At 39.6% G+C, this 23,241-nt stretch overlaps 2 protein-coding genes and 1 pseudogene across 2 annotated transcripts; 2 read left to right on the plus strand and 1 right to left on the minus strand.

The window, feature by feature from the left end:
• The first annotated feature begins 217 nt into the window (after positions 1-217).
• sftpba (surfactant protein Ba) lies at positions 218-6,449 on the plus strand. The gene is made up of 10 exons (XM_085463592.1): positions 218-329; positions 404-453; positions 1,921-1,995; positions 4,635-4,757; positions 4,850-4,960; positions 5,053-5,133; positions 5,283-5,466; positions 5,812-5,870; positions 5,958-6,023; positions 6,106-6,449. The coding sequence occupies exons 1-9, from the start codon at positions 278-280 to the stop codon at positions 6,012-6,014; spliced, it is 792 nt and encodes a 263-aa protein (XP_085319718.1). The 5' UTR covers positions 218-277; the 3' UTR covers positions 6,015-6,023; positions 6,106-6,449.
• Positions 6,450-6,762: 313 nt separating this feature from the next.
• Positions 6,763-15,890, minus strand: mat2aa (methionine adenosyltransferase 2Aa). Its single transcript, XM_085463591.1, has 9 exons — positions 15,537-15,890; positions 13,745-13,822; positions 13,285-13,407; positions 12,796-12,908; positions 12,531-12,674; positions 11,022-11,240; positions 10,729-10,911; positions 9,936-10,069; positions 6,763-9,364 (listed from the first exon to the last, which is right to left on the minus strand). The coding sequence occupies exons 1-9, from the start codon at positions 15,634-15,636 to the stop codon at positions 9,262-9,264; spliced, it is 1,197 nt and encodes a 398-aa protein (XP_085319717.1). The 5' UTR covers positions 15,637-15,890; the 3' UTR covers positions 6,763-9,261.
• A 5,660-nt stretch (positions 15,891-21,550) lies between these two features.
• On the plus strand, positions 21,551-23,033 carry LOC146705781 (serine protease FAM111A-like; annotated as a pseudogene).
• The last annotated feature ends 208 nt before the right edge of the window (positions 23,034-23,241 follow it).

The raw sequence follows: 23,241 nt of genomic DNA on the forward strand, positions 1-23,241 counted from the left end.
CCACACATGTCTTGAAAGATAAAATAATAACTTGTTTTTGCACCTTTGTGTGAGGAAGTGAATATGAAACTCGACTAACATTACCATATTGAGAATGGGAGGGGAATAAAAAAACTTCTGCTAACTGAATGAGATCTTATCAAATTGGTTCAAGCGTGCTCCCCCCCCCCCAAAAAAAACCTAACGGGTTGAGACCACAGCTGTGGATCAGATATAAGCAGCTCTTGCAGTTCACCCACAGATGTGAGGAAGGAAACCTTCCAGAGACTAACAGAAGATGGCCCTGCTTACATTTGCCCTGCTTCTCTCCATCGCTCTCCAAGGCTGTGGTAAGACAATAAAATAAAGTATAGTGATGAGATTAATTAAAGTGAAGGTTATTAATGAAAATTTCTTCCTGTAGCCTTGACTTACAGCAGCGGTGGTTTGGAAAGCGTTCCTGAAGAGTTAAAAGTAAGTGATTTCTCATAGTTAAGCCATGTTTTACATTTAAATCAGGGGTGTCAAACATAAGTGACGGGGGCCAGAATCAGCTCTGCAAGGACTCCAATTCAGTCCACTGGACGGCTTTGGAAAATCTTTTCATGAGTCTTACCCAGTGTTGGTCAAGTTACTTGAAAAAAGTAATCAGTAACTAATTACTGATTAGTTCCCCAAAAAAGTAATCCCGTTACTTTACTGATTACTTATTTTCAAAAGTAATTAATTACTTAGTTACTTTTTAAAAAACACGATTTACAACCTGAAGAGGTGATAAAGTGATAGATCTTTCAGCCCAATTCTACTTTTTCTACATAATCCATCATACAAAATGTAATCAAATGGAAAAGTCTCTTTTTAAAACTTGTTTTATCAGTTTTAATCTTTTAACTTTATGCATCAAACAAAAATAAAATTATATGCACCATTCTCTGACTTGAAGAAATTAATTTAACATTTAAACCTATTTTCTGCACATTCCAGCAGATAAAATAAAATATTTTTTGTGTTTGCACTCAGTCTTTCAAATAGATGCAAGTAAAACACAGCAGAAAATAAATAAAGTCAAAGACTAGTGGTCCCTTTGCTCTATTTTCACCTGTAAAGCAGGAATGGGGTAGGCGGAGGTTTACTTACTTTGAAAAGTAATCAGATTACAGTAGCGCGTTACTGCCCATCTCTGGTCTTACCGCATTGCCTACTAATAAAGGCCTCCTGCATGGCCACTCAAAGTAGACCAAAATAAATAAGTAAAAGACATGAAAGTAAAAGTATGTTGTGTGTTTTTTTCACTACTGACTATAGAAATTTCTAATTTGTTCAATGCGTGAGGTCTTTTATTTACTTCAGCAGCATTTCTTTGTCATGTAGAAAACCTGAGATGAACTGTAGAAATTACATTTCTTTTTCTTATGTTAAAATATCTCAGGCAGTCAATGTGTAGTCTTTAAACTCACAGGAGGGGAAACTTCACTTGTCCGGCCCACTTATGATCAAAGAGGGCTGTATGTGGCCCTCGATGTGAAAAGAGTTGGACATCTGTAATTTAAAATTTAGTAGTAGTTAGTAAAAAGGAAAAAACTCACATAATTTCCCTGAGTACCATGAACATGTTTGCAGACTTTTTCCCTAAAACTCTTTTTTTTTGTGGGGAATTGTAATGACACTATAGGAGTGTGTGATACTTTAGCACTGCTCACAGTGAGGGCAAAAGCAAATGTAAGGGCGCAGTGTTGAGAAGTGAGATTTTCATTTCTTCAAAATGAAGAAGTCTGCTGTTACGCGTCGAGTTATAAAAGGTTGTAAAAGTTTTACCACCTACTTTTGAATCCAGATTGAATAAACTTTAAACCAAACTAAACTGTGCCCACAGCACAGAGATCCCAACAAACCTAGATTTAGGGTATTAATTTATGTTCATCATGTGATTTTGTTTTTCAGACCGGAGATGTTTGCCAAGACTGCACCAAAATATTTGAACTCCTTGTTGACATGCTTTCCAATGCAGACCTGCAGGTGAGTACACCTGGTGCCCGAGGAGCAAACACATTCCTAAATGTTCAAATTTGCTCGCTGATAATGTTATCCACATCTTCCATTCCCATATTAAATATATTATATAAGATTAAAATATGAGACCTGTGGCATGAATAAAGAAAAACTAAATATTTTACATTCCAGGAATTTTTAGTGTAATCTTATCATCTAGAGCACATTTTTCACCTTCGGAGATGTAAATAATCTGTAACCAGTTGTGCATGTCTTAAAAACACACACACCAAACTAAAGGTCACTTCATAGTTTTGGTGGTGAGCCACTTCCTATTTTTTCTAAGAAAAGTTGAAATGAAATTTACCATTCAAATTTTGTTCTCACACACACACACACACACACACACACACACACACACACACACACACACACACACACACACACACACACACTTGACTTCCAAGATCCTCTTTTGATCTAGCCTGATCTGGTTTACAGGCTCCAAAGACAGAAATAAGTTGGGGGGTTTTTTTTTTATCACGTATGTTGATAAACATTGATATAAAAGAGGATGTACACATGGAAAGATGCAGAGAAAGATGTTTGGGATTTATTACATAGTATGTGTCTGGAGCTTATGTAGCACAGCAGCATGCTGGTGTGAAGTCAAGCAATGCCTTTATTTAATGAACACAGCAGTATTGTGAACACCCCTTGTTTTCCTTTTTCACACTGACATGGAGTGATGTATATATAAAAAAAGAAACAACACATTAGTGTCTGAATATTTGAGTTTCACCAAACACCGCATTGCTCAGTGTCCACACTTCACCTTTAAATCGGTTCTGCCGCTACGAAGTAACACCTAAAAAATACCAGCGTTTAATCACATGTCACTGTATCAGTGCACACTGTTAATCTCAAAAAACAAAAATGAACCAAATATCTGTTTAAAAAAAACAAACAAAACTGTTACACAATACTGTGCAAAAGTCTTGAACCACCCCTCGTTTTGTTGTGTTTTGCTGGGGAAAAGGTGCAGTGGTTCATTGCAATGTGTAAGCATACATGGAAATACAGCGTAAGAGACAAAAACAGAGTCTGATTCTAATGAGGTTGAAAGTCAGTATTTGGTATGACCTCCTTTATTCTTCAACACACCCTGAACTGTTTTCGTGTTATCTCTTAATATTCTTATTAGTCTTCAGAAATAGTTCTCCAGGCTTCTTGAAGGACATTCAAAGCTCTTCTTTGGATGTCGGCTGCCTTTTGTTCTGCTCTCTGTCAAGATGATCCCACACTGCTTCAATAATGCTGAGCTCTGAGAGGCCCATCCATTACCATTAGAGGCAGGCACACTACTGGATAAAATGCATCCCCACACAACAGGAGATGCCAGATGGCTGTAAACACTCACTGTTGGATCGCTTTACTGAGCTCCTCTGAAAATGACTTAAACCCAAAATTTTTCAATTGGTCAACCTTCTCTTGTTATTTCCCTTCCTTAAGAGTGGCTTCCTGACAACCACCCTGTCCACTCAGACTCAATCTCTTGTTAGGCAATGATGAAGACTTATCCTCTATTTGTCCAGTTTCCTGAAACTTTTTACGGACACGCTGCACCTGTCTGCCAACCTTTGATTAGGTTGGTGCAAAAATACTACTAATACTAGGGTTTTGATGCTTGAATGCATCATAGGTCAGTATTAAGTGTCTTAACAAGAAAAGGGTTCCTCAAGACTTTTAAATAGTATTATATAGAGGAAAATATGAAAACATAAATAAAAAGTAACATATGCCTTGTTCTCAACCACTACCACATGACACCATAGTAAACAAGTCTGGGGAAAAAAAAACCCTGCTACTGTTAGGCACAAACAGAAAACTGAATAGTATTCATTCAGTTCACTTGTTAACTCTGTGACTGTTAAGATTTTGTACTGAAGCTTTATATCCACAACACTGATTCTGGTTTAGGGCCTCACATAGTATTAATAGGTGGTTAATGAACATGTTGTGATTGGATGAAAGCTAAAGGGGCAGAAGACAGGGGGGCGATCGTGATTGATTGAATCTTTATTTTGAACATGTTGAAAAAGTACAACAAAATAGAATTAAAAGACACAAATGAACAAAGCAAAACAAAAGGAAAACGAGCAACCAGCGGGGCGATCGTGGCTCAAGAGTTGGGAGTTCGCCTTGTAATTGGAAGGTTGCCAGTTCGAGCCCCGGCTCAGACAGTCTCGGTCGTTGTGTCCTTGGGCAAGACACTTCACCTACCGCCCACTGGTGTTGGCCAGAAGGGCCGATGGCGCGATATGGCAGCCTCGCTTCTGTCAGTCTGCCCCAGGGCAGCTGTGGCTACAACTGTAGCCACGTCTGCCCCAGGGCAGCTGTGGCTACAACTGTAGCTTGCCTTGCCTTCCACTAGTGTGTGAATGGGTGGATGACTGGGTGTGTCAAGCGCTTTGGGGTCCCTAGGGGGGACTAGTAAAAGCACTATACAAATACAGGCCATTTAAATGCATTTTAATAAATCAACAAGTTTATTTATGTAATGTGAAAAAAAAAAATGCCACACCTGCTCTGCTTACTTAGCTGAAGACAAATGGGGCTACCAGTCTTTAAGTCAATATTCTGACTCACCGCTTTATTCTGCACAGAAAAAGATCATGAATGGCATTGAAAGCGTGTGTGCACTCATGCACGGTCCAGCTGCCAATCTCTGCAAACAAGAGGTGGAGAAGATGTTCCCACTGGCCATCAATTTTGTTACTTCCATCTTGGTAAGTCTGAGAAGTCCAAAACCAGATGCATCCTTGAGTATGGCATTTCTGACACTGAGAAGTCAGTAAACATGTTTTCCTCTCTTCCACAGAAACCAGCGGAGGTGTGCAAAATCCTCGGGCTCTGCAGCTCTTGTGATAAAGAGCAGATGCTCAGCTATTTTGCCCAGGAGGCCCTTCAGGCTGCTGTGACAAGTGATAATGTGAGTATCTGAAGTTTAGAAAGACACATTGCGGGGAGAAAAAAAAAAACAAACATTGTGCTGAACTCTTGCCATTTATGTGCCTCAATCAGGTGAAGCCTTCAACCGAATGCTCCTTCTGCACCTTCCTCATCAAGACTTTGGAGGGTTTGCTTCCCAAAGAAAGAACAGAGGTGAAACACGGTTATACCGCACATAAAAACAGTACTTCCTTGTGCTGCACACAGACACTTAAAAGCAATCAGACCACACAGCTGAGAGTAATCACTGCCCGTGGTTTTTTTTTGTTTTTGTTTTTTTAAACTCTGCTCCTCTTCTACAGGAAGCAGTGGTCAAGCTGCTGGAAGAGATCTGCCATATTCTGCCGGCCTCCTACCGCAACCAGTGTGAGACTGTGATCGACAAGGTCAGCAGGACAGTGCTGGATGCAATACTGGCTTATGCGACCCCGCAGGCCATCTGTCACCTCATGCACTTCTGTAAAGGGGAAGAATCTCTGCTTGTGGGTCAGTTTGTTCTCCCTTGCTTCTATTGCAGTGATTGTGATCGTTTACTTAATATGTCATATGTTGGACACAAAATCTCCAGAGACCAGGATGTCCAATAATTTGTCTTGTACATGCTTTATATTTAAAAAAAAAGTTTAAGTGCAGACCTAATATGGCATAATTATACATTAGTTACAACTGCATCATTCATGCATTACAGTACTTTTTAGGCCCAGGAACTGAGATTTAAATTTGATGCATCCGTCTAATCTGAAAGCACAAATCAAAGTATACAAAACGTCCCTTTAAAGAATTCTCAGTTAGCAAGTGAACTTTCTTCTATCTCCTGCTTTAAACCTGCAGATCCATGCACTCTGACAACATACAGATGCAGAGACGTCAAGACTGCTCTCAAGTGCGGAGTAAGTAAACCTCTATTACAATGAATTCACCCGTTCAGCTTTCAGACACTGCAGTATTACATGCGATGCATGTCTCACTTTGTGCAGACTCTGTTCTACTGCCACAAATTTGCCTGGAAGCCTCTGAACTACAACACAATCTGAAGGATTAAGGTGGGTGTACATTGATTTCACACAAACTGTAATCAAAGTAAAAAACATGCAGTCTCAATAACACAACTTCTTTTCAAAGCAGATCCAATAAGAGTCAGCGTGGTGGACGCAGCAGATATTTCATCGAGCACCAAATCTTCATCAGCAGCATTTTAACAGTATTTCACATCCCAATTTGATTTCTTACTGCATACTGTAATTTTTGCATTATATATTCAGCCTGCACAGAGTTATGAAATGCAGAAAACATTGTGTTTAAGTGTCATCTTTACTCCGCTACTGCTACTTCTTGTAGCAGAGTAAATATTACTGGCTCAGAGTTAGATTTCACTTATTGCCTTTGTGCTTTTTTTTTTTTTAAATATACCAACCATTTCTCAAGTTTCCTGTCTCTTCTTTAATAAAGTGTTTTTGTAGTGTTTCCCAGCTGACTTGACAACATATCCTTTGCTGTTAAATAGACTTATGTTTGAGATTTAGAAGTCAAATGAGGTAAAAGTGTTTGAGTCGACTGCTGAATGTAGGGTGGGCAGATATTTTAGTCTTTAGTCATCTTCCTACTTTCAAGTCAGCAGTTTGGAAGAAGTAATAAAGCACAAATAGAGACCGGAAGTGTTCGTCTTTACCACCTCGCAGACAGGATCACTTCTGCTTTATTTAAAAACATGAAAGTGTCATCTACAGCAGCACAGTTTAAAGATGTTGAAGTTAGCCCTTCACATAAAACAAGCACAGCCTGTAAGCACAAAGCAAGGGTGCATTTTATTTCAACAGTTTAAGAGAAAGTCAACAACAAATCACACTCGGAAACGCCAAAGACAGAAACTAGCCTTGGGGTTGTCAGGGTCAAAATGGTAAGTTGTGTACTTTGAGGTAGGGGAAGAGGAAATTTGCAAGAGGAGAAAAGGCACTTTTTTTTTTTACCCCCCATGTTTAGCAACTGCTGGCAGACTTAAATGATTTTAAAAAACAAAAACTGAACAAGGGAGGGAGTGCTCCTCAAACACATCGTCCACAGGAGACATGTAAACAGGCTGGTTTCTCTGTACAACACCAACTACCATTTTCTCCATCTGTGGATGAGCGAGAGGAGACAAAGTTTAAAAAGTAGGTTCCTTAATTTAAATAACCAGTGTGACATTAGCCCGTCAGCCACAGCATCCTGTTATTGTGATTGCATCCTGATGCGTTTGCTGCATGCCTGAAGGAGCACGATGAAAAAATAAAATCTTACCAAACACTGCAACATTAATATATCACTTTAAGCATGCGCCAAGTCTGAATGAACGCAGTCACATAAATGCGACACCTGCATCTCTGTGGGTTGCTCAACTCACAAGACAGCAACCTAGAAATAAATACACTGGACATGGCAAGTTATCCCACCAACTCTTCCACTCGGCGGCAAGATTAAAACAGTCGTCTACAACTGATCTCTCCCTCCCTCTGTCAGAGGTTGTGTGTGAGGGTGCAGATGTCAATAAGCGCAAGTAGTCTTTTGCACAAATGCCAGATATAAAGCCTGCAGGATGACCGTAACTATTGTGGGAGTGTCTGAACAAAGGTGAGGGGAACATTAACCCTCTTTCAGACATGTTTGCCAGATTTGTAGGAGCAATTTAAATCTGTAGTACATGCAACGAGCCACAAGGTGGTGCTACAGGAGTCAGACTAAAAACCTACTTCACTATAATTTTGGGGAACACAGCACCATCTAGCTGCATGATGCAGGCATATTTTAAACCTGCCAATAACCAACACAGGAACATCCAAATGCTGCAAGCCTGAGTTGAATCAGCATTTAGGTGAGAAGTGCAACAGGAAAAGCATTTAAAGGCAAAAACTCCATAAAAGCCTCAGGTTTGAATCTAGCCAGGGTCTGACAATCACACATACATGAACAATCTAGAGTTTTAGCAAAAAAGTGTATCAGTCTCTTTAAAAGAACAGCAGTTATCTCAGAACAGTTTCTCATGGAAACATTTGATTTGTCACAATCATAGCCCACAATGTATGGCATTAAATATGAATACATCGCTTTAAAAACAAATATTTTAAAAGAAAAGCTTCTTTTACAACTTCTGCATTCGATTAACAGCATCTGTACATGCAATATGCGTTTTAGGTAACCTTAAAACTACTAACTGAAGCTGTGCGGTGCTCACATCTTTGTGATGTAGCTTTACTCTTCATGTTCCACTTTCCCATTGAGTTCAGGCGGGACAAACCAGGATAGGCAACAAGATTGGGAAAAGTTTTCAGAATTTAAAAAATAAAATCTACTTGACAAACATTCAGTTGTCCCTCCTTGCTAGTCAAACTTAGGTCCCACATTCAAACACCATCATAAAATATTTAAGTACGGTGTTTCCATGAGATAAAGGCAGCCCCTGCTTAGAGGTGACGGAGCCCAGGTTTCTCTGTAATACACCCAGACTCCGTCTCGGTAATGCCAAGTACTGTGCCTTCATCTTGGTCAGCAGAACGTTGACACATTTAACATCATTTGTAACATTCACATGGTTTTAAAGCCTACAAAATAAATCGAGGTACAGCCCAACATAACCACGAGATCATAGCAGCTTCTGACTTCTCTGTAAAACGTCAGAAAACACTGGCCTGAAGGGACAGCACAAACAAAAATAGAAATAAATAGAAAACTGTAGCGTTTGACCCATCTTTGCCATCAAGAGGTTTATAAAAAAAATATACATTTTTTTTTTTAAAAAGGAGTGCAAGTGGAATAGAAGACGTTTCTGTACTGTGTAGTTACCGTCAAGTTAGACAAAACATTTCCACTGATCACTTCTAAAACTACACTGCAGTGAGATTCTGAATTTGAAGGTTGTGGAATACTAGAAGTGTTTTCATTACTGTATGCAAGTATGGTTTTAATATGGAGGTGTCAATAATACCAGATTTGCTGACATACAAATCGGTGCACTCTTTCCATAGGTGTGCCAGGAAACATGATCGCCATTAATTATGCAAAAGAAAAAGAAATGCACCAGAAATTATTTGAATCTGGCCGCAGTGCTTAAACTCTGGTCTTGGCAACTGAACTGAAATAGCCATTTTTTTTCTCTGCAGGGATGTGTACCAACATGTGGATAAAGGGCATTTTGTATGTAGCAAAGGCTGTCAAAGTGTGGCTGTTTGTGAGAGGACGAATTTTAAAAAGGGAGAAGACTGGAAGAAGGATGACAGATACAAGGCCCATTAAACAGGAGGGGGGTGTTCAGTACATCAGCTTCTTTGGCACCTCCCATGAAAAGACGTCACGACCAAAGTGACCGTAAGCTGCTGTGTGCTGGTAGATGGGCTTCTTCAGGTCAAGATCCCTGAAACAAGAATTAAATAGAGTGACTCGCCAGCTAAACATTTCTGCTCTTGGTAGTCGGCATCACAAATGCAGTTTGGTTAAAGGAACGGTTTTAACAACATACAATAGCTGAAACTTGTTGTTTAGAGATGTTAAAAACACAAGATTGTAGAGGAATGTTATATCATATAACTCAAATACACATGCCAATGTTTTACCTCATTAACAGACTAGGTTCCATTTTGAGAGTTTTCTGACATTTAGGCCCCAGACCCCAAGAGAGAGGGAATAACATCTGATTGGGTGAATGCCAGTTTCACTGCTGAAATATAGAGAAGTAAAACCACCTACTTTGTGCCCAATTTCACCTACCAACTACTTGCCAGCTGGTCAAGGAATCCACATTTTTCTCTGTAGTAACCGTAGGCTGCCAGATGCTCAGACCAGTTTCTAGGCCTGTACAGCTAAGGGCTTAGACTACATGACTAGCTTTTTTATGCCTCTTGTTTAAAACCAAATGACAACGATCCTAATAAAACAGAACTAAAGTGCAGGTTTGGTAGCAAAGACCTGATACTGTCACAGAATACCTGACAATAACTCCTGGACGGAGGTCAAAGTTCTTGTTCACAATGTCCAGCAGCTCCCTTTCACTCTTCTGGGAGGTCCCGTAGTGGAAGATTGAGACAGAGAGGGGATGGGAAACACCAATGGCATAGGATACCTAAAACAATTGTTAAATCATAAACACATCATTCAAAAATAATGACAGGAGAGACATTTTAACACCAAAGCACTCCACATGTGCTTTAGTACACTGATTATAGTCAAAAAGCTTCTCCAATTCAATTGTGAGTGTGATGATACAGAGCTGATCATTGCTGCAGTTAAGCCCAGGAATAGTGAGCTTACGGACAAGCTGCAGAGACCAGTTAGAACTGCTCACCACTTGATTTGCTTTCCCAATAGAGCAGCATTGAGAACTTTTTAACTGTAGAGTACATTTTACAACACATACTGTACACACTGATCAACAACTCAAGTCTAGGCAGTCACAGAAAATATTTTCTATGCTCTTAGAAAGCACAGGAATCCAATACCAGCAAATGAAAATCCAGAGCAAGATGCAATGATGCATGTACAATGGTAACAGGTTTTTGCAGACAAATTAAATATGAAAACATTAAAAGGTGATTAAACCAACAAGCAGAATTCAATAGATGACAAGCTGGTGCATGACTGTCTACGGGGAGCTGTAAACACTGCTTTTTGTGAGATGTAAAACCATGAATTTGAGTACCTTCAGTTCTAGAGGCAGCTGAGTTTTAAATCCCATTATATGCAGGTTTTAGATTGAGTAAAACTGATATACTGTGTACTCACCTGGACCAAGACACGCTTGCAGAGCCCAGCTTTTACTAGAGATTTGGCCACCCAACGGGCAGCGTAGGCTGCAGAGCGGTCTACCTTTGTGTAGTCCTTCCCAGAAAAAGCTCCACCGCCATGGGCTCCCCAACCCCCGTAAGTATCGACAATAATCTTACGCCCGGTCAGTCCAGCATCACCCTGCCAGAAGTAAAGGTGGAGGTATTAGTCCATTAAATCTCACTAGAAAGTTTAATGACCTTAGTGTGACAGCATGGCTGCCTTCAAAAGGTTTACAGCTTTTGTTTCACCTGTGGTCCTCCAATGACAAAGCGCCCACTGGGCTGCAGGTGGTAGATTGTCTCATCGTCAAGAAACCCGCTGGGAACCACGGCTTTCACCACCCGCTCCTTCAGAGAGCAACGCATCTCATCCAAACCTACGGCCTCATCGTGTTGCACAGAGATCACAATTGTGTGGACGCGCAGAGGTACCATGGCTCCTCTATCCTGCCTGTACAGAACAGTCACCTGAGGGAGAAAACAAAGACAGGTGATGGCTCCAGCTAGTATGATCACAGGCTTGAACAAACGTAAGCAAAACAGTTTGCAGGAACAATCTGCAATAATAATGACATGCATCTGTATTTACCACAAATATTTTCACTGCCTGTGGCTAAAGCATTGATAGTTAATGTGAGGATGTCTTTTAGCTAACAGTATCTTTCCAAAAACAGCATAAAAACCCACAACACAAATCTTCATTTCTTGCAGAGCTCCCAAAATGTAGGACAGACAGTATTGTCCAATTTTATCTGAACTATAAATATAAATTGTATAAAGATGATGTAGCTTCTGTGTTTGAAAAGTGAAACCTGTGCACAAAAGCTTTAAATCTGCAATGTTTTTAAGGTCCACCAGGTGGAGATACCTGCAGCTGGCCTATGGGAGGACTGCTTTCTTTTTTCACATTGCTTTTCTGGTCTTTCTCCTTTAGATAACAGTAGTGGGGAAATGAGGGATTAGGGGGAAAGACATGCAGCAGTGAACCTTTGATTGGAGTTGAACTCAGGCTGTTGCGTTTAGCTTTTCAACACAGTCACCTGCTTACTATGCAAGATAAACTGGTGCACAGGAAAGACTAAGAGTCAACATGTTCAAGTGAGAATGTACTCTTTACAAGTCAGTTTTGTAAACTGTCTTAACACATCCCATCAGAAAGGAGGATAATCCATGGCATGACTTGTCTACCAAGTTGTTAGCCAATGAGTGTGCAGTTTCAGTCAAACCCTCTCCTCACATCAGGTTTTACAAAAAAAAAAAAAAAAAATAAATAAATAAATATTTTGAGGCTTCAAAGCTGGACTTCCAGAACTAATGAGTGGCATCATGGTAGCTACATCCACCCATCCAACTTTTACACCGTCTGTGTGAGTGAAACTTTATAAACTGCATCAAAAATGTACAAGAGTCAACAGCAAATGCACCAAAACAGGAACAGAGGGCACCAAGCACTTTAAACACAGAATATAAAATATTACCATTCATTATTTATACACAGTATTAAGATTTCCCTTTTACAGCATGTCAAAGCAGGAACTCAACATTCAAACCACACTTAAATCTGCAAATACTGTCTAAATTATTCAGTACAGTCAGAAATAGGGTTACAGCCAATTACCAACTAACCATAAGTGTACAAACTGAAGAGGAGGAAAAACAAAAGCCGAACAAAGGAAGGAAATAAACAAACTTAGCTTCCACCTACACTTATAACTTAAAGAACTGGCTCCAAACTGTAAATATACTTTGACCACATACCTGAGTCTTGGAATCGGGGCGGAGCCAGGGGAGCTCTCCATTTCTGCGCAATTCAGCCATCTTGGCATTGAGCTTGTGAGCCAGGACAATGGTAAGCGGCATGCACTCCTCTGTCTCATCAGTGGCATACCCAAACATCAGACCCTGCCACAGTTGCAGTCATGTGTCAAATCATTAAATGATTTACCAAATCATTAAAGTACATTACTGCTACATTTCTGGCTTCAGTTACTTGGCTCTAGACAAAATGTAAGAATCAGCTGACCTGATCACCGGCTCCGACATCCTCCTCTTTGCGATCCAGGTGAACGCCCTGGGCAATGTCAGGGGACTGCTGCTCCAAAGCCACCAGCACATTGCAAGTCTTGTAATCAAAGCCTATAAATCCCCCAAAATAAGCCTCAGTAAAATGTTTCAGCTTATCATTATACGTCAAAATAAAGTAGTATTAGGACAAATTTTGCATCTACTGAATTTGTCACTATGTGCAAACAAGATCTGTAGACCAACTATAGTTGATAATAATTTTAAAAAAAAAGTTCAAGAATCTTTCAGCCTACGTCCATGATATCAGTGGCATTAAGCCAGAGTGGTGGCACAAGTCTTTTTATGAAAGGGTAATAATCAGACTTCAAGATTTACTGTAATTTTCTCCAAGAGAGAAGAGAGTTACCATTACTTTTCTTTCTTTGGCCTTTTGGATACAACTGCACACATTTGAACCAGAGCTAAACTCACAGCTAGCTGATCTTACCTTTCGAAGAGTCGTTATAGCCAATATGTTTAATTGTGTCCCTGACAACCTTCTGGTAGTCCACATTAGCCCTGGAGGTGATTTCCCCAGCCAACAGGATCATCCCAGTCTTGGCAACAGTTTCTGAGGACAAAAAACAAAACAATATGCAGTGAAAGCAATGAAAATGGCCTGAAGAAAATGCAGTTCATTAACAACTGTTGCCATGTCTGCACCTAAACCCCACCCTAGGGCAGAACTCTGAAAGCACATGATAGATCATTTGAATACAAGCCCCTAAAAACAACATTTTAAGAAAGTACATTTTCAGACTGGTATTGTTTCAGAGATTTGTAACATGCCCAATTTTGCATAGATATGGTTCAACAGTGGATCATGTGCCATAGTTTAAAAAAAGAAAAAAGAAAAAAAAAGAAGAAAAAAAAAAAGCCTTTATGGTTGCCCTGCCTCTTTGACTTACCACATGCTACTTTGGCATCAGGATCTTGTCTGAGGTGTGCATCCAACACGGCATCGCTGATTTGGTCACAGATTTTATCTGTGGAGCAAAATAAGCACAACAGTTTAATGCGATTCCTTAGTTTGGTTGGTAAAATGACGATAACAGCTGATATTTTACTTCATAATTAAATGAATGAAACATTAAATTATGCATATTATAAAAAGCCAAGTCTCAAATTAATAATTACGATCATTAAGAGAAGGTTTTACACTTCTTGCCACTTAAGACTGGATAATGACTAGTTTTCAATCAATTGTAACAAAAGCAAAAATCATTTCAATACAGAACAGATGCAAAGATATTTGTGCTTGCCCTTTCATGATGTAGTTTCCACATTTGATTGCTTGAATGCAAAGAAATTGAAACCCATAGCCTAAACTCCATATCCACATATTTGGAGGCCTTTAACTATAGTATAAGACCAACCATAGTGTGTTGGTCTTCAACTTCAACATTTCCAAAAAACAAATTTTAGAACCGGTGTGACAGGATTTACAAACAGACTATTCAGCTTTCAGGTTGTTGAAGCAGTTTTTCTTCCTTTCTAATTGCAAAGGCTGTAAACGGGACTACTTTGCCCTCAGAGTTGAGCACTAGCCCCTGCAGTGCCTGTATTTAGGAGTACTGGTAAGCCTATTATCTGTTGCAACAGAGCTGTCCCAGTATGAGACTGAGAACTGCAGCACACTGTGTCCCAAGCTGCTCAATAATTCTTCAATTAAAGCATGCAAGACCTCAGTTTTGGCTTCTTGTAAGTCTTTTCACTGAAAAGATTTAACTAGTCTTGTCACAGCGTTTTTAATGATGGCTTAAGTGCTCTAGTAAGCCCTTACAGTGAATTAGCCAACACAAAAGCAGTCCTGCCACAGGCCCGAGCCTCATTAAGCTTATTAAGTTAGGTTTTTGTTTGAGCTGTTTAGGAGAGGTGTCAGTGTGCGACTTGAAAAGTGGCGATAAAGCAGGACAAATCAACTCTTAAACATCTCCGACAAATTAAGCATTATTATCTGTCTGAACTTATGATATGATGCAGTGCTAAAAGGTAGCCAAGGGTCCTAAATAAACACAAATTTGCGTGTATTGCCAACACCCCCAACGGGATAAAACATCTGACTGCTGACGGAGAGATGGGGTGGATGTGATTGACAAGCACCAACAGTCCGGGATAACGTGGTGTTAGCATACCAGCTAGCCGCCATGCAGCTAGCATGCAACAGTGACTTTGAGCTTTCAAATAAACTATTCCCTTAACTTCTAAGGAGTATAAATGATTACAGGTAGAGTCTGTAAGGTATGTGGGAAACTTTACATTTTGTATAAACTGTTTAACAGTCCACAAAACAGAATCCGAGCAGGCCATTCTTTCATTCATGTTTTTTGAGTTAAAACGTTCTAAATATCAGTTTTATTCAGCTTTAGAGTTTAGCCGAAATTAGACTGCTCCAGCCAGTGTAACTTTTAGCCCTTTCCCTTTTAAAACAACCTTTACATTCACTTAAATCACGTCGTGTCCTCTTCTTTGTGTCCCTTTTACTTAATATTCCCTGACTTTACTGTTCAAAAGTAAATTAAACAAGCCACTGAAATTATTATTTCTAGCTTTTCCATAAACTCCACTCAGACATGCCAAGCTAGCAGCGGTACCCAACCTTGTTTGACAGGCTAACAGGATGCTAAGCTAATTATTATGGTCAAGGAGGAGGAGGGAGGAAACTACCTCACAGACAGGGAATGGCACGTTAAAACTTACCGGGGTGTCCTTCTCCAACTGACTCAGAAGAGAAGAGGAAGCAGTCTTCATCGTAAACCGAGCTGCTGTTGTTAATGAAACCGTTCATCTGGTAGTTCATTTTAGCCACTCTTAGCTTACAAGCTAGCCGACTATATACCCACTACACAGCTTTAATAGAAAACCGGGAGACACGTTTTACACCTTCACTAGGGTCACCTGCTTCTCTCACACATACACACGCACACACAAAGCGACAACCACAGTTAAAGTTCAGGGAAAACAGGACGGACCAGACAGCTGAATTTATGGTCTGCACGAATTTCCTCAGACCCCTCAAATCATTGCTCTGCAGCCAATGTTATTGTTGAGCACAGACCATGTGGTGCTCATGGGCGTGTTCATACCAAGAGCTAAACGCCAAATGGCGCTGAAGACAAATTGCTCAAGTGACTCAAGTGAACCCTGAGATCTGCTGCACGCTGTGTTTCGTTGTGTTTAGTATTTGGAAAGCAGTTTCCAACGTTTGTGACAAGATGTTATGGTCTAGAATGTGGAAATACCAAAATAAGAACCCTAATAAACCATGATTGCACTATTAAAATATATGCCATGAGAGGGATTAATTTATAGCGCGATTGTAAATACGTAAAGGATAAATTTCCACTGTACTGTGTGCAAAGTGTTTTCATTTTTTTTTTTATATTTGTACTGAAAACATTATGAGATGTGCAAAGAGAATAGGAAGATGTCAAACAGTTTTTTGGGAAAATTACAATTTTTGTAATACCCTCTGCACACCAGCACAATGGATTTAAATCAAACAATTAACATGTGATTCAAGTAGAGACTTTCAGATTTAATTAAAGGGGTTTAGCAAATGTATTGCATTAACTGTTTAGAAAGTACAGCCACTTTCAGAGGCTCAAATGCAACTGAGCAATTGACTGACAAGCAGTTTCATGGCCATGTGATGTCTTTCCCCCGATAATTCACAAAAAAATTAAGCAGATAAGTTGATTCTAAGCATCCAACCTTTGGTAGCTTTCCACTGGAACACTCAATAAGAGGTCCAAAGGGAAGAATGTGCAAATGAAGACTGAAAAACCAGAGAAACAGCAACAACTTTAGGAAGAAATTCAGTGAGCAGCTCAGCACCACCAAAAGGCCTAAAACATGACAGGAAACAGCTTAAGTGGATGATGACAGAATTGTTTCCATGGTCAAGAAAAACAGATAACAAAACATCTAACATAGTGAAGAAGGAGGAATGTAAATACAAATGGGTTTTAGAACAAGATGCAAACCACTGGTTACACCCAAAAATAGGAAAGTCAGATTAGACTTTGCCAGAAAACATCCAAAAGAGAGCACAGTTCTGGAAAAAACATTATACAGCTGAAACCAAAACAAATTTGCACCATAATGATCGTGGAGAAGGAGAGAAACAGCTAATGATCTGAAGCATATCACATTATCTGTCAAACATGTTGGAGTCAATGTTATTGCATGGGCATGTATGGGTACCAGTGAAACTGGGTCACTAGCATTTATTGATAATGTGACCGCTGATAGAAGTAACAGCATGAACTGTGAAGTGTACAAGGCTATACTCGCTACGCATGTTCAGCCATATGCTGCAAAACTGATGACTCAAAGCGACCCAAGAGTTTCACAAGATAAAGAAATGTCTTCAGTGGTGACGCAGTCGCCTGATTTCTGTAATTCTTAATCATATTATGTAATACTATTGTTAAACCCACAAACTGCACTCCAGTCACATCTTGATCCACTTTTAAATCCACCATGTTGGTGTACATAGGCAAAACTACAAGAGATATGTCATTGACCAAAGATCTACTGTACTTTTGGAAGTCAAAGCTTTGCATCTATTTTTTCAATAAGGTGCCACATTTATTATTTGATGCTGAAGAAATTCAAAAGTAATGTTAAAATGTAATGAGATCACACTCCATGTTTTTGTAATCCCAACTTTAAAAAACGTTATTTGTGTTCTGGGATAGATAGAAGAACTAGAATTAGTGTCATAATCCATTAGATTAATTAATGAATTATTAAGGGACACCAAATAGCTCCAAAATGGTACAGCCACATGAGGGCATCTCACCTTCATTTAGGCAGAACCACATAAGTATATAATGGAAATATATCTTCTCCAATGGTAAAGTGAATTGGAATTAGAGTCCTGTTTTCTAACAATATGCTAACTGATTCAGGATCTGAGATGCAACTCTTATTTGTCTTATTTATTTATCCATTTATTTCAGTTTCACCGTTGTATGGTTAGTCCATCAAGTGCATTTGATCAGCAACATCTGGTTTATACTTACCCTCTTATTTACTATGGAAGCATTAAGTGTGTACTTATTTTTTCACATGACCACAGGTAAAGTTTCTTTTTCATGTGACTTGCTCAGATAAGGATTCCTTTTTTCTTATGCTTTTTCATCATCTTTGGTTTTGGATCTTGGATCTTGTTGGTTAGAGTTCTTAACATTGACTCAACATTGACTTCTTGTTGGACATTCAAAAGAAAGACTTTTTACCTTTTTGAAAACACCTTTTTAAGTCCAGCATGCACTCTACACATACATGCAAAAATATAAGTCGAGTCCACGTCTCTTATGTTTTCTGTTCATGACTGATGGATGGCCAACTACGTGAAAAAATAGGTACCCTGCTTGTGTCAAAATTTGATTGATGGCCCCAGCCTTGACCTTTTGACCCTACCGGAAGTACTCCGGAAGTGTCTTATCGATTCCATATGTGTGACTAATCGCATCCGGTGGAGGAAAAAAGGAGGGGTGGTTCCTGGGGGGATCAGAGAGGGAGGGTTCCTGGGGCATGGAGAGTTCAGGGGGGTGACGCAGCAGATTTCTGTTGAGTCAGTGCAGTCCACAGACAAACTCATAGTTTGAATTCTGTTTAAATATTATGACAATGTGATCTTGATATCCTTTTTCTCAGAAAAGAACTATTTCTTTTTTTCAATAGTGGATGTATTTTACTTTCTTATATTACAGGCACAATAAAATAAAAACCTTTAAGATTATCTGACTAGTAACGGATTGCATTTTATTTATATATATATATATACATATACATATATATCCAGTGCCTGGGTGGAGGTAAGCGCTTGTAATGACAAAAGAAGGACTTTCTATCTGCTTGTAACCTACAGGCTGCCCACCTCGTATGTGTAAAAAAACCATAAATAACCCTCATGAAAAAAGCGCAGCGCCCGTACTCAGAAATCGGCGCCAAATAATTTTATTAAAACACCCTCGGATGAGGTATTGTGCGGGAAAGACTTTTCTTTGTTTTAGAGTGACTTTTCCGACAGGTTTTCTCATTAGCAGAAACTCTCGACAGACAGAAACTCTAAAAGAAAAAGTTCTTGTTTTACGCACATCAAGGAGGAGTCAACAACCCCTCTAATCGTTATTAGTATTTCTTAATGCCTCCAGCCAAGAAAAGAATTTCATAAAGGCCCCAACTCCTTGTACGTGCAAAATAACCCAGATGACTACGCCAGATGGAAGTATAACCGGAAGCGTGGCAGGGACTTTCCCTTTGACCTTCATCCTGCTCCATGATCAGCCGTTAAATCTTTCCTCAATATTGCTGTAATGTAACAACAAAGTTAGTTTTTTAAGATCAGACAGTTCCCAAAACATTCCTTACACACCCCCGCAGTCACTGAATTAGCATCTGTGGCACAAATAAGCTTCAGGGACTGACTTGTTTTTTAGAACCGACCTTTGACACTTGGATGTTGGCTTAATTTTTACCCAAAGAGAAATTTGACCCTAATAAAAAAAAAACACGATACTGTGGTGAATACTTACCTCAACTTTGATGGGTTTTTTCACAGCTATTTATTTTGAAAAAAAGTAAACATGTCACAAGGACACAATGCACATTGCAGAGTACATGAATGGGAAGTAGGAATTCCTCCTCTCTATACTTACACTCCTCCCAAACAAATGTCAAGTCATCATTTCCATATTGTGTGTCCCACTTTTCGAGTTTCATTGAAGTGTATCCAAGTGCACAAGATGTAAAACAATGTATTCGTTTTTTAAGCCCTTCACCGAGTCCCCGTCAAGATGCCGTTCATTTAAGAGACTAATAATTTTTTGAATTTAAATTGTGCTAACTTCAACGCAGTAACATTAAAAATAAAACATATTAGAACTAATTTTTGTCGGACACAAGAACAACTCGAGCATCTTTCTTTCGGGAGCCGAACTAGGGCTTACAAGTTTGCCGTGGCCCTGGGGACCAGTGCGAGGTTGTGCGGCAGATCCTGGCGTGGAGGGTCCAGACACTCCCACAGCGCAGACTTTGCTATCCGCACAGAGCGTTTCTGGTGTGGCTTATGCAAAAGAGACAACACAGCTCCCTGTAAGCATGTCTGTTGTAACCTGCCCTTTATAAATATCTCTTTGATTATTCAAACAGTGTTTAAATTGTGACTCGTTTGTTATCCAAAAACATTTTATCTATGTTAAAATATACAGATATATATATTTCAAGTTTTTTTTAGCTCAAACAGAGTCTTGAGCATATTCATATAGCAAATCCACATAACCAGTGTGCACCCTAATGTACATCTTTGAACTGTATGTTAATCAGTACATGAAGCGTACCTCTGAAAAGAGTCCGTCATTTGGGAATTTACTGATTTGTTTTTTAAACTGCAGTTTTCACAAACTACGGATGATGAAATCCTCTGTATTGTAGAAAATGCCTTTAAACTATCGCTGTTCCTACTTACTGAGTTCCCTAGCTACTTCTTTACTATGTGAATAAACTATTTGAACAAGAAAGGATTTAAAGACACATTCAAGCAAAGGCAAAAAATTTGTAATGAAATTTATGTGACCATTCTTCTGAAATCACAAATTACCGTAGATCATTAATAGGGAACAAAAAAGGAGGATCACATCAGCAATGGGAGACAGAAGTCTTGACACGTGCTTATAACTTAAAATACAAAAAACCCAGTTACAGCTGGTAAGATTTATGGTATAAACCAGACTTTCACAGTCTGCATCTTTACAGGGTTTTTTTCTGCTTTTGTTCACTCCTAGTGTGATTAACATACAACAACCACAAACACAGAGCCCACTAACTATTAGCTGCTTTCCCCCCTAAACAGTCAGTTGACTGAGAGAAATGCAATCCATTATTGTTAACACTGAAGGAGATGTGCTCCATAGTCAGACTTATATTTCCTTAACTTACATCCTCTGTTTAATTCCAACATCCCTTTGATGGAAAATTGGTTAAACCATTGCTCAACTTATGTCTGAATGACGGCAGATAATTCTGATGAAAAGGAAACTGACCCCGTAAGCACTTTGCAGCTGAGTCAAGGGCTCGTGGAAATAAGGTCAGGAGGTGTCCGGTATGAGTGCGCATGCGGCCTGACATTCCATTTGGGGCATCTGACAGACACATTAGTGCAACTCAGGGTGTGAGCAGCAACTCCTGTATGCTAAACATAAGAAAAGTAATGTGTAGTGCTTCTTTTTTTTTTTTTTTTTTTTTACAACCGAGATTCCAGGGCTCATGCTTGTATGGTTTTCTTTTATTCAAAAACAGGTTAGTTTAGCGATCGTGTAACTGTGTAATTGACCTTTTTACCGGTTTGAGGAGTTGGTTCCCTGGTCCAAATATTTGGGATGGTCAAATACCGAGTCTCCAAATGCAAACAAAAGGATATTTTCTACTTTATATCTTAAATGTGTATAAATGAGATCGGATGATGTCCGATAAAAGTAATAAACAAGAAATGTAAATCAGTTTTTTTAACTTTGCAGACTCATTTACCCACTCCAGTGAAAGCGGTAAAAAAAAAAAAACGATCATGACTTTAAAGAGATTATGAACAAAATGCAATACATTTTGTTTTTTGCTACATTAACAACTTTTCCAACTCTGATTCTCTGTAGGACCCACACGGACATCAGTTCAGACTGAAATCCAGTTCAGACGGCACACGCAACATGTTCAAGCTTGCACGGAGGCCTTTCAGTAAATATAAGAAGATGGTTAAGGCGAGAGATTGCTATTCTGTCTTTTACATCGGTACAAAGGGAGGACTAAATGCCAAAAAAGACAAAAGTTTTTTTTTTAAATGACGCTTTACAATAGTTCAAGTATCTTTGTGTTTACGGGGAGAAGGGAATAACTGCGGCCGAGGCTCTGAAAAGAGACGGTCGATGACCTGGGCTACTTTGAGCTGGTTAACGAACGTAAGACTGAGTGCACAGACATAATCGATTGTCTGGACAATAAGAAATTCTAGATATGTTTTCCACAGGGAGCAGATACGGAAATAAAAGATGTAGCCATCCCAGGGCAGCAGAAACCTCCACACGCATCAAATAATGCAAAGCGTAGCAGTGGAATGACATCAGTCTTAGATGTAGCACAGCAGAAATGGGCAGCAGCATTGACCGTAAGGAGGTTTACAATCTACTTTGCCAGCAGTATCCGCATCTGAAACGATGGATGGAGAGTAGATTCCCTAAAAATTCTTTTCTGGAAGCACTGAAATACAGGAAGGAGACCTTTGGAAAGAGCCGACAGTCTTTTACTGAAATTTGCAGTGTTATGTTGCTGCTCGAACTGAGCGAGTCAGTTTGTCTCATAACTGGTTCCTTCATAAAGCAAGGCACAGGCTTTGTGCTATTTGACAACTTTGTCTTGACCAACGCCCACTTATTCGACTACTGGGTTAAATCAAACACACCTAACTGGTGTGAATTTTTAAACGTTACTGTGGTCTTTAACTTTGAAGACCAAGAATCAGACAGGAACAACCTCAGCGCTAAGGTGTTCATCGGCAACGATAAATTAGATTATGTCATACTTAAGCTGGAAACAGAGAAAGTGCCGCCAGGGCTCCTTAAGAGATTTGGACATGTGCCTTCAGGCGGCGAGGCCTGTGTCGTCGGACGCCCAGGAGGAGGAGTGAAAAAAAAAGAGTCCTACGTGCGTCGTCAGAGAGGCGAGAGAACGCTGAGAATAATGAAAATGTAGAAGACTGCGAGGAATTTTGCAGTCTTTGTGAAATCAATCAGCAGATCAAAAATGACCCGTATGGAAATATCTACGTCACCTACAACACTCTCATGTAGCTACCACGGCTCTTCCGGCTCTCCGGTTTTCGATGCCGACGGACGAGTGTTTGGTCTGCACAGTGGCGGGTTTTTCTATGGGTTTCCGAATCTTAGTGAGAATGTGATTGCGTACGCCTTTCCTCTGCTCACTATATTTGAAAACTATGTGGACAATCTGAAGAAAGACGAGTATGTGGAGGTGTTGGAAAGAGTTGAGGAGGAGGCAAAGGGAAATCCTCACCTAGAAAACATTATAGCCTCTGTTGTGGGGTCAAAGAAAGGCAAACCTGACGCATTGTTGCAGGAAGTTGAAAGTAAAACAGATTCTGAGGAGATCAGTGATGGCTGTGTAGAGACAGAATGATCGCAGTAGTTTGTTTGCCTGTTTTGTACAGACAAGTGTCGAACTCTTTTTTACAAATTTACAAATTACGAATTTACAAATTCTTAGTTTTCACTCGTTATCATTATTATTACGACAAAGGGTATGGGGCTCTTGACAACCATTTTCACTGTTGGTCGATAAATGTTACCATTTTTAGAAAAAACAAGGACAATTTGTTTTGCCCCTA

The sequence above is a fragment of the Copadichromis virginalis genome, linkage group LG7 (genome assembly GCF_057382275.1).
Source record: "Copadichromis virginalis isolate Kocher_CV1m ecotype Utaka linkage group LG7, C_Virginalis_male_GT1.1, whole genome shotgun sequence".
Taxonomy (NCBI): domain Eukaryota; kingdom Metazoa; phylum Chordata; class Actinopteri; order Cichliformes; family Cichlidae; genus Copadichromis; species Copadichromis virginalis.